The 12,171-nt window shown below is 39.5% G+C and overlaps 1 protein-coding gene across 3 annotated transcripts in view; it reads left to right on the top strand.

Moving 5' to 3' along the window:
- The window catches only part of NALCN (sodium leak channel, non-selective), a 292,588-nt gene that overhangs the window by 175,560 nt on the left and 104,857 nt on the right, over window positions 1-12,171 (top strand). For 2 of the 3 annotated variants that reach the window (XM_060287756.1, XM_060287759.2), the window contains one exon: window positions 10,943-11,017. The exons of the other annotated variant lie outside the window; for it this stretch is intronic. In XM_060287756.1, the coding sequence (XP_060143739.1) occupies window positions 10,943-11,017 (75 nt within the window). The remainder of the gene's footprint in view (window positions 1-10,942; window positions 11,018-12,171) is intronic. 3 annotated transcript variants of the gene reach the window in all.

The following is a 12,171-nucleotide window of genomic DNA, read 5'->3' as shown; positions in this document are numbered from 1 at the left end:
GACCCTACTCCATGCTGAGGCCAACTTACCTTTCATCATGTGTTTCCCTCCTTACAAATCATTAGGAGTAGCAATTTTCAGAATAAATAGTATCAAACTCTACATGTGTTCTCAGTTGAGTTTTTGACCAAGTATTGTTTTTGAAATCTTTTCATCTTAATACACATAGAGCTAATTCAGTCATTAGTATATAGAGTCATATAGTAGTCCATGGACTGAATATGCCATGTTTGACTTCTCAGTTCCCTTCCTGGTAGATATTTAGGTTGTTTTCCAATGTTTTGCTCTTATACTGTTGCAACTAATATGTTCGTACTTTGTGTCCAGTTGTGTGAGTTTCTTTAGGGTATATGCCAGAAAGTATCAATAGAATTCAGGGTCCTGGATGCTGCCCAAATGGCTCCATTGCACAGGTCTGCAAACCCACACACCAAACCTGGTCCACGGGCTTTATTTCTACAGCTTGTGAGCTAAGAATGGTTTGTGCATTTTATTTTTTTTAATTTATTTTTATTTATTTTTGGCTGTGTTGGGTCTTCATTGCAGTGGCTTCTCGTTGCAGAGCACGGGCTCTAGGCACGGGGGCTTCAGTAACTGCAGAGCGCGGGCTCAGCAGTTGTGGCACGTGGGCTCAGCAGTGGTGGTTCAGAGGCTCTGGAGCACAGGCTCAGTAGTTGTGGCACATGGGCTTAGTTGCTCTGCGGCATGTGGGATCTTCCCAGACCAGGGCTCGAACCCGTGTCCCCTGCAGTGGCAGGCAGATTCTTAACCGCTGCGTCACCAGGGAAGCCCAGTTTGTGCATTTTAAATGGTTGTGTAGGTCCATACGCAATATCCTCAGTGTTGCCTCTTGGCCCTCAAAGCCTAACGTATTTGCTATCTGGAACTTTAATTTGCAGACCCTCGTTCTACAGGCAAACTGCACTAATTTACAGTCCCACATGCAGTGGTTGAGAATTCCTGTGTTCTTACATTCTCACGTATACTGGATATTGTTAGACTTTTAAGATTTTGACAGTCTTGTGAGTTGAATGGTGATATCTCTTTGCCTTAACTTGCGTTTTGGGGGTTTCCATGGTTATTAATAAGGGAGCACCTCTTAGTATGTTTATTGGCTGTCTTCTTTGTGACTCACCCAATCGTGTGCTTTCTCTCTTTTCCTAAAAGCTAGTTTGTCTTTCTTAAATTCGTTGTTGTAGTGCTACATAGATTCTGGATATTATCCATTAACTACTATATATGTCACAAATATCCTCTCTCAGGTAATATTTTATTATTCCAATTTGTCTGTGATGGCTTTTGACGTTATATTTTGATGTGGCCAGAACTATCAGTTTTTCACTTAAGGTCAACATTTAATTTGGACTCATGTTTAAGAAATTCTTTCCCACCCTGAAGTAATAAAAATATTCTCCCCTATCTTCTTATAATTATTTAAAATTTTTGCCTTTCATCTTTAGACCTTTAACCCATCTCAACTTACTGTTTATATATAGTATAAGTTGGATGAAATGCATTATTTAAACAAAACAAATCAATTTTTCTCATCCAGATTTATGTGACATTTTTAAAACTTTGAGATGTGTAGTTGGTTTCATCTACAAAGCAAAGAGGTCAATTCAGATTTCCTAATTTATAAATAATTTTTTTAAATGAGAAGTAATTAATTCAGTGAAAGAAAACACTATAATTAAATTTTCAAAACTGCAAGTGTTACTTCTGTACTACCCCAAAAGTCTAGGGACTGAAGTCACTTCCCCAGGTCACTGGAGATTTTGCTTAAACATTATCGACAATTGCTTTATTATCCTGTATGTCCTCAGACTGTCAGTCACTATCATGAGCTCTATCAAGTTAGCCTAATTCGATTCAGCACAGTTTTACTGAGTCTCAACTACTCTGTATAAGTACTAACCTATGTATAAGGCCATAGTGGGAAAGGGCTTAATCTCTGTCCTCTCTGAGCCTAAACTAGTACAGAAGTTGGACTGGTAAACACAAACACACAGATAAAAGCTGTGATTCAAGACCTAATGATACAAGTGATAAGAGGCACGAGGGCATGCTGTTGCTTGCAGTGTGATCGATGCACATGATAAACGTTTGCTTCCCAATCATTCCAGGTCAACCTGATCTGAAATTCTTAAAATATTGGCAGGAAAACAGCTGGAGATGGTTTGTGGACCAACATACAAATGTGTGTGAAGGTGATAAGCCTGTGTTACGTATGCATCGCATAACCTTCAAAACTGAACATTTAGAAGTTAAAATCTCAATTCCATAAGTCTGTCTTTAGGCTTGGATTTAGCTTTAAAAGAGCATTTTTGTTAAATGTATGAGTTTTTAATTTTTTTGTAAAATACTACAAAAGATTTTAACCCAAATAGGAAAAAATTTTTAAAAGTCCACATAAATATACAAGCTCTGATTTGATTTTTACCCACGCAGGCCGGTGGTGCCACACAGCCTGGGGAGCTCCTGATTTAGTCTTCTCAGGGACAAACAGGCATGTGCCAAGCAGAAAAAAACAAGAAATGCTCGGCTGCAGTTTGTTCTGGAATAAGAAACAGCAGGCCATTCCATCGCCCCCTGGGGCCACCAGTTTGTCAGCCCACAACGAAAATCAGGCTTAAGTGTATAGCAAATGCATATTTATAGCCATTATCTACCGTTCCTGTAAAATGTCTCTCTCATTCGCCAGGTGTATATTCTGTATTTCTGTCCTGACTGATTGCAGTTTTGCCAAATGCTTATGAAATCTATCTTTTCCCCCACTTTTGCCAATGATTTGGGGATAAGAACGATAAAGACAAGCAGTTGAAAGACTCTTTTTTTTCTTTCAGTGTTTTCCCCTTTATTATTGTTTCAAAGGAAAGCCCTGTGATGGGAATACTGAGAGAAAATGTAATTAAGCATTCATTGTGTATAGTCTTTTTGTTACCTTTGAAGTGCTTACATTAACACAGCAATCTCTTGATTTTGCTTCTGTAGCAGCAGCTTTCAGAAAATAGTCGTATTTTGCTGACAAAAATGGGCATTCCAGAGTGTAAATTAAATAACTTGATTTTATAGAATTCATTTAAAAGTGCATCTGTGGTGAGCATTTCCCATTTTACATTGCTCTGATTACACTTGACTTTTTGTTGACCTATATGAAAAATGAAATTGTTTCTAACTACAGCCTGCAAGACAGCTTAGGAGAGTGTGATTATAAATGGTAAAAAGGAAAAGAAAACCACAAGATGATGAGGTGTTGACCAGATTCCTGCTGTGCTTCTACTGTATCCTTGAAAATAATGTTAAAAATAGAAATTATTAATAAAGTTCACAGTAGAGAAAGAAATAAGATTAAAGGTGACATTTCAGTTAAAGGGCTATCTTTAAGCTATATAAAAAGGACAAGAAAATAATAAGAGGAAACTTTAGAAGAGAAATGGAAATGAAAAAGGAAAGGTGGATAGGGTGGGTGCAGGACTATATGCAGAGTTGGAAAGAATGCAAAACAGGATTGGAAGCTACAGAGATAGAAATTCTCAATCAAGAAGACCCATTCTAAGATGGTAAAGCCACCCTCTTGAGAAAATACACCATAACTTTCAGCAGCCTGAATCATGCTAACCTAGCCTCTCCCTTCAGTAGAGAGAATGAGAACCCTTGTGTGTTGCACAGAGGGGTTGTGTCACAACAAAACTGGAGGAAAAAATGATGCTGGGGAACACACTGCTTCAGTCATTTATTGAATTTCATTGAAATGCATTATGGTTAAATGGAAGAAAACCAAGTTAATTATCTGTGGTTAAAGGTATCAAACTTAAACATAGCAAATACGTTAGCTCAGGTGAATCTGGCTTTTTCAGGAGTGAGAGGAAAAGTTAGAGGAAAAGAGAGGTCATGAGGAATCACAATGGCTGAACGCCTCCTACCACATGCGGCGGGAGCCATATTGAACCTGGAGACATTGGTTTTGAAACCCACTAAGCTGGAAGGTCAGCACCCCACCAAGCAGTAGCTACCCCATTCATAAAAATTCTAGGAAGGAGACTTGCCAGGTTTGCAGAGATCTGATTTTCCAGACCAAATGCATTGTCAATGCCAAAAATATCTTGAGAATGGGTGTTGTAATCTGAGAAAAATAAAGAATTAGATACCTGGACTATTTTAATAGCTATTCTCGACTTTTACATTGAAATCAGTGATTCATGATGTATCAATATTGATCACAAAATAAGGAAGTGGATGTATTACATCCATTGTATATTGCATGATAGAGCAAATACGTGTGTTGCATATTAATATAATGCAGTGTTATAGATCTGTTAAAAGTGGCAAGTAGCCAGTGCATGAAAATATAAATATGAATTTCTTGTTTTAAAGCATTGCACATACTAAATACCGCTGTGTTGAGAGTATATGTGTGCTTTATTTAACAAAGCTCAAGAGGAAATGAAAGGCTATATCATCAGCCATTTTTCCCCTGAAATTACATCTTTACGAAAAAATAGTGATTTAGAATTCCATGCCCCATTATAAATTTAAAATATTATATAAATTATGAAAGATAAACAATGCACACAACAGGTTGACTGTGTAATTTAGAACCAGCAAAGCATAAAGGTAAAAGGGTTTCATGCAAATAATGAAGCTCTTGTGATTCAATGTGACAAATCCCTGTAAAAATCCTTTTGTTATATCAGTAGCATTTAATATAAAACTGTGAACCGCATTTAATGGCTATGAAAAGCCTTTTGGCACAGTACGGATGGTACTGGTAGTAGGCAGACATTGGCTGAAAATAAGACTCAGACGTCAACGTAATGGGTTCAGGTTAACGAGCATTACCTCAGCTTTCTATAAAAACAGAACAAACAACAGCAACAACAAAAAGCAACACTGAGAGGATTGAGGAATAGTTCTTGCTTTCAGAATTAGGATCTGTCCCCCACTCCCATTAATATGGGGGATGGGGGGAGAAATGGCTGACACCCAAGTCAGCCTGCGAGCTCAAGTCCAAGTCCGCACAGCACTGGTTTGTAGGAAAATAATGTCTCACTGACAGTGTAAATTAAATATGATGGAAACCAAGCTGCCACCTTCCCTTCACTTCTGTTTCTTTGTCACGGTGGTTATTGCCAACTTATTAGAGTCTGAGAAAAAAACTACAAAGAAATTCTCACCTCCTGGCAATCAGCTGCAGACCTAGCCTCCCCAGCATCTTCTATTTCCACTCCAGAGAAACATCAAAGCCAGACCCCCAGTGCCAAGTCCTCACTTTAGCACAGGGCCCTACTCGTCAGGAACACGGTGACAAGGATCCATAAACGTCCGTGTCCACACAGAGTTTCAAGGAAACTCGAACTCCACACACATTTTTAAATACGGTTTCTGTTTTTGCCATCACGTCTTCATGTTAACTAAACAGGAAGTGCTGAACATTCAGATAGTGAATGAACCTAGGTTTAATGAAGTTTAAAGCAAACTTTAAACTTTCCCATATATTGTGCTTAAATTTGTTACCAAAACCCTCCCCAAGAGCTTGTCTCAACGCTGTTAGCGAGGGGCTTTCTACCTGCAAAGCCCCTTCAGCAAAGCCAAAGTGTTTCCTTTTTGAGTCTTGCCTTCTCTCTACCATGAAAATCAAACTCTTATCTCCATGAAAAAGAGAATGTGCAGCTAGAATCCCCCATCTATTTCTCTGTCCTTCTGCCCTGAGGGTAGCTTTTTCCTCTTTCCTCCAAAAAGGAGGTATAAAATGTACTGTTTTTTAAAGTAAGGTAACAAAACATTACATATTTAATAACTTTTGTCAAACTGCACTTAACAGGATCCCGTTACTATTTCAATGAGCCAGCTTAAAATAACTGCATTACCTGCATAAAAAACCAGAACATCTGAAAGGAAAATTTTACCAGAGAAGAAAAGAACGCCATCATTCTGTGATTATTGCAACCTCCCTCTCACACCTCCTGAGCTCCCTTGGTGGCATTTGGGCAAACTGCCAGCCCCCAGGCCTACCTCTCAGCCTCCTTCCAGGCACCCATGCTCTGGCCATACTCACCTGCTCACCAGGTCCCTAGTTAGCCCCATACTCCCAAGGCCCTGTCTTCCCTCATGCCACCTGGAAAGACTTTCTCACAGTTCCCTTCCTGCCAGAAACCTCCTTCTCCTTGGTATCTTGCTATCCTGGTAGCACCTGGCTGGACTCATGACCAGCCCCTCATGATCTTAGATGAGCAGCGTTCAGAAGAGGCACCCAGACACATCGGCCCAGCTCAGCTCTGAGAAGTTGGAGTGCTCAGGTGTCACAGGACCGAACCTGGGATACCCTGGTTGAGTTTAGTTTCTGGTTGTCAGTCTTCACACACGTGTGCCCCTGCTCCAAGCCCCTGCTCCCATTTTCCTTCACATCCCTGCTTTCTGAGGGGAAATAAGAATGTTTTCTGGGGATGAAGCATGAGGGAGGCAGAAGGGCCCAGAGAGAGACAGGGAGGCGGTGCGTTTCGACAATGGTGGCACGTCACACCATCGTTGGTGTGTTGACAACCAAGACCTGCAACCACTTCTTGTCTGAACTTGATGGGGAGAGAGCCTTGCTAGGGGCCGACACGGACGAGGGGCAGCCCACAGAGAGCTGTGTAGCTGCCTGAGAGGTCTAGGTAGAGAGAGTCTGAAAGATCCCCCCCCAAAAAACCAGTCTCCCTTAGCCTCCACCTGGAATGGCAGAACTTCCAAACTTCCTTGAGAGTTGAAAGCCTCTGAGTAGGAAGAACACTACTGCTAGAACAAGGGCCCAAATTAGAGACCAGGTAGAGAGTAGAGGGGGTTGAATGGGTGCTCCACAAAAGTATATCCATGTCCTAACTCCCAGGCTTGTGAATGTGACCTTATTTGGGAAAATGGTCATTTCAGATGCAATGAAATTAAGGATCTTGAGATGAGATTAATCTGGATTATCCAGTTAAGCCTCAAGTCCAGTAACAAGTGTCCTTATAAGAGAAGGGTGAGGACAAGATGCAGGGAGTATGAGGAAAAGACAGAGACAGAGATTGTGGAGCGAGGCTGCTGCAAGCCAGGCAATGCCTGGGGCCACGAGATGCTGGAAGAGTCAAGAAAGGATCCTCCCCTAGAGCCTCTGGAGGGAGTGTGATCCTGCCGACAGCTCGAGTTTGGACTTCTGGCCTCCAGAACTGTCATAGAATGCCCCTCTGTTGTTTTAAGTCACAAAGCTAGTGCAATTTGTTGCAGCAGCCCTAGGAAACTAAAACAAGGGGTGTCACTGAGAACCAGAGATCTTAGCAGGAGCTGCAGGAACTGAGGTGGTGACCAATTCAGCAGAGAGAAAGCCCAGCGTCCCCTAAATAAGCGCCATCACTGCCCCTGATGGGGGACAGAGGACCAGTCACATGGCCACAGTGGACCAGAGGCCAATGACCATCACATCTTTGACTTTAAACCAGACCTACAAAGAAAAGGAGCATTTATTCAAATGTAACTTAAGTTTTAAAGGACAAAATTGGATTCATGTAGCAAGATTCGGTTTTCAGCCATCAACACAAATGGAGGGCTTATGGACTACATTCAACTGATATGTAAAAATATGAAGAAAACTGTTTTAGTGTCGCATATCTAAGTTTACGTCTGTGTATTTTCATATAGGCTATACCACACCCCAGGGTTCTTGCGGGAGGATTAAATGAAAAAATACTATAGCTGCAATTTGTCAAGCTATTATTATTATAGCCATTGTATTTTACAAATGAGAGCACTGAAATTCACAGTGGGCTAGTGGTTGCCACGCGGCTGGTGACTGTCAGAGCCTATTTGCCGGCCAAGGTCTCCAACCACATTGCTCTTTTGCACCAGGCTGCCAACCCACGTCTGCTTAATTCGATTGTGAACTTCGTAGCGGTGAGCACAGTATCGCATTTATGTTCCTGACCAGGCAGTATCTGACACAGCGACAGAGTCCAATTTAATCGAATAGCATAACCTTGCTGTGGTTAAGTAGCCTGCCATCTGTCTGGTGTTGGGAAAATAATTAAAAATAAAATCTCCTGACAATCCAGAAAACCTCCACCAAGGTAGACAAGAAAGAAAACAGTTTTATTATCGAATAGCACTAAACCAGACTGTGATGGGCATCGCGGACAGCCCAGCAAAGTGATCGCAGAGACAGAAAGCCGTGTCACCCTTTGATACACATCCCCACAACACATCCATTCTCTCAGGATGAAAACAAGTAGTCCTTAGGCAAGAAGACTCGACGGCATCATTAGTTAAATACAGTTCCCCCTAAATTCACCTGGTAACTGAGACGGCCCTCTGTGATAGCTAATTGCCTTTACCCGAAGGAAAATAAAACTTTTCATATCTCCATGATAAATAGGTAGTTTTGCAACATGGGTCCAGGTGGCTAAGTTATAGTCCCAACTTCCCATGGAGAAGGGGAGACAGGGCACTCTTCCTGGGTTGTAAAATGATGAGACTTATTTAGCTTTTAAAAAGATCTGTATACATCTCAAAGGGACAGAATTTATAAGCATACGTTTTCAAGGAAATGCACTAAGCAAAGGGAGGGGAACTGTGGCTTTCCCTTTTTTAATCAGGGAAATTATTTTTTTCTTTTTAGATTTGTGTTGGCCCTTTCCCTGGGGAGATAGGAAAGGCTGTTAGGTTAGGACACAGAGCCAGGGCTGCTTCCAGTGCCCAGGAGAGACAGAAGTTGTGTGAGACAGCTCAGATTCACAGCGGAGCCCTTCAGGTGGCCACTCTGAGTCTGGGAGGAAGCAGGAGAAGGGAGTACTGAGAGGACTTTTGATGATAACGTCAAGGTCAACCTCAAGGTCACAGGACAAGGGCTAGACTTGGAGTGAACTATGAAATGTCCTGTATAGAATAATGTCTGGTTTAGAGTAAGCCTGAATATATCTGTGCCCAGATGTGCACAGTATGGTGGACGTGGTGACATCAGTAAAAAATCTGTGGTCTAATAGAGAATAGACATGTGGTTGCCAAGGGGGAGGAGGTATGCGGGAGGGATGGATTGGGAGTTTGGGGTCAGCAGATGCAGACTATTATATACAGAATTCATAAACAACAAGGTCCTTCTGTTGTTCCTATAATACAGGGAACTATATTCAATATCCTGTAATAAACCATAATGGGAAAGTATATAAAAAAGTATATATATATATATGTATATATATATGTGTGTGTGTATTACTTTGCTGTACAGCAGAAATTAACACAACACTGTAAATCAACTATGCTTCAATTTAAAAAGAATTAAAAAAAAGAAAAAAAATCTATGTTCTAGACCATTCTGTATCCTCTTTAAGTTCTGGCAGGATCCCAAAGGCTGTGGCTATTCACAGGAAGAGTGCTGGCAATTGTCCTGAGCCAAACGTTGTCAAAACTCCATAGTAGTTGAGGCTTTTTTTCCCCCTTGTTATATGCTCATTAAACTTGGAAAACAGCTAGCCGTTAACTTCTGTATAATAATCTCTCTGGTGCTTAAGAGTTATGACTAAATTGCCTCGATTTTCTTACCTTTGTGCTTAACAGTCTAATAGTAACAAATGGGAATAATTTGCCAAGAGGGAAATTAAAAGGAAGAATATATATTAAGAATGAAAAAGATTATCAAATGAATGTGGTACTTTAGAGAATTCAAAGTTGAAAAGGGACTAGAAATTAAAATATTTTTAAAATTCTACTTTTTCGTTTTCTTTCTTTTACCGTATTTACCCATTCCAAATGAAGTATATGCCTTTTTTTAATTTGGGAAAATATAGTGAAATACAAAAAAAAGGGAGGGGGAGTCCATTTTTTTCACAAAGACAGGCACCGTTAACATTTCTAAAGTACCTCCTCCTAGCATTTTCGCTATTTCTTTTTGTACATACTTGCACTTCTACCATATATACTCTCATTTAATATTGTAAGCATTTTTTCTACTGTTAAAATTCATGAGTGTATTAGTTATCTATTGCTATAGAACAAATTATGAACAACTTAAGAGCTTACAACAATAAACATCTATTATCTCATGTGGATTCTGCAGGTCTGGAATCTGAGACGGGCTTAGCTGGGTGTTTCTGTAGTTCAGAGTGTCCCATGAGTTTGCAGTCAAGATGTTAGCTGGGGCTTCAGTCACCTGAAGGCTTTACTAGGGCTGAAGGATCCACTTCTGAAATGGGTCAGTCACATGGCTGTGGCAGGAGGCCTCAGCTCATTGCCACATGGGCCTCTCCATAGGGACACGGCACCAGGCCATAGGACACGGCACCTGGCTTCCAGCAGAGTGTGTGATCCAAGGGGGAGCGAGGTGAAAGCCACAATGACTTTTACTACCTAGCCTCATAAGTCACACACAATCCTTTCCGTAACCTATTGGTTATACAGACCAGCCATATTCAATGTGTAAGGGGATACACAAGACTGTGAACACCAGTGACTCACAATGTTGGAGACTAGTTACCACAATGGATTTGTAATGGCTGCATGAATTTTACAATAGAGATCTCTATAACTGTATTAGCTATTTACATAAGGTTAGATGTTATTTCCAGTATTTCATTATTACAAATAATCTCTCAAGCACTTTTGTACATAAAGGTTTTCATTAGTACTTCAGGTTATTTTCTTTGAATACAGTCTTAGAAGTAAGATTGTTGAGTTATTTTTTTAAAGGTTTCTTAATTTTCATTTTAAATCAGTTTTATTAAGCAAATTAATATTTTATATTGTTTATTTCAGTTAACAGATGCAGTTCCTTTAATGTCTTTGCTATAAGTATCTTAAAATACCTATGCAGTGATTCACAACTCATGTTTAATGCATTCTATATAAGTGTATATTTTAGGTAGATATTCTATATCATATATATGATATTTTGATACTTATGGCGTGTGGGTTTTTTCATTGCTATTTAACCATTTTATAGATCCTCCTGAGTTTGTTTGTCGCTGTTATTTTGGACAACTTAGAACTTGATGAAGATCTAAAGAAGCTTAAACAAGTAAGTAATGTATGGGGGATTCTTTAAATCGGCATTAAAAAAATAAGGGCAAAACATGTGCTTACAGGTAGTATTAAAGCAGTTCAAGGTTCAAAGTAAAAAAAGATAGATTTTAATAAATTAAGACAATCTGAGTTGGCAAATAATTTTCTTCTAAGTTTAACCTTCTCTAATATCAACAAAGGAAATTTTTATTGCCCTATGATTATCCTAGGAATATTTTTATATCATTATTTTGAGTAAAATTAAGATGGACATAGTACAGTAAACTGAATTTAGATTCTCCTTCTGCCATTAAATGAAGATAGTTTGGAAATGAAATGCCTCAGGGCCAGATTGCCATTTGGCATAATTACATGTAATACTCTTGATCATCATCATAAAAATATTAAGCATAAACTTGCCTGACCACTAGACATTAAAAGAGAATTTAGTCTGGGTGCCCAAAGTGGTTATAAGAAATGGGTTAGAATAATTGATCAACTGTGTGCCCAGTTGTGTATGAAAATAGACTGGGTGTTATGGCATTGATAATCATGTTCCAAAAATGTAAATGTAAATGTGTGAAGATTATGTTATTGATGTTGGCAGAAGGATTACAGGTGTGATTAGCTATTCTCATAGTTTTTGTTCCATGGAAGATACTTGGCTTGAATATTTGACTCTGTCAAAGAAAAGAGACCCTTTGAGAAGCAGAATTTATAAAAGGGGGGAGCCTGGATAAATATTCTTGGCTTACCCTCCCCAGCACTGCAATAGTTGGAATTACTAACATCCCAGTGAAGATCCTATCTGGAATTTTAGGAAGGCCCTACACATTCAGAATTTTCAAGTTGGATAGAGTTGTCTATTTTTAAAAAAACAAAGACATAACCTATTTAAATTTTTGTTGTTATTTATATATCTGAAAATCCCTTTAAGCATTTCATTGTTTTACTCTTGTTTATTTCCAAAGCCTATGCTTTTAACCAAGGGCAGTCAATAAGGAAAAAAGAAACAAACATATTTGATATAAAGATGCCCACTGCGAGCATATCAAGGAAGGATTTAAATTCTTCCCTGTCCTGGGGCTACACAGGCAAATAGTTATCTGAGTGTGGTGGGCATGATTTCTTCCAGATCTTTTCAATTTGTGGCAACAGTGGTAGGTTCTT

This window comes from Globicephala melas, chromosome 18, assembly GCF_963455315.2.
Source record: "Globicephala melas chromosome 18, mGloMel1.2, whole genome shotgun sequence".
Taxonomy (NCBI): domain Eukaryota; kingdom Metazoa; phylum Chordata; class Mammalia; order Artiodactyla; family Delphinidae; genus Globicephala; species Globicephala melas.
The sequence above is the reverse complement of the archived record's forward strand: the minus strand, read 5'-3'. Positions and strand labels throughout refer to the sequence as shown.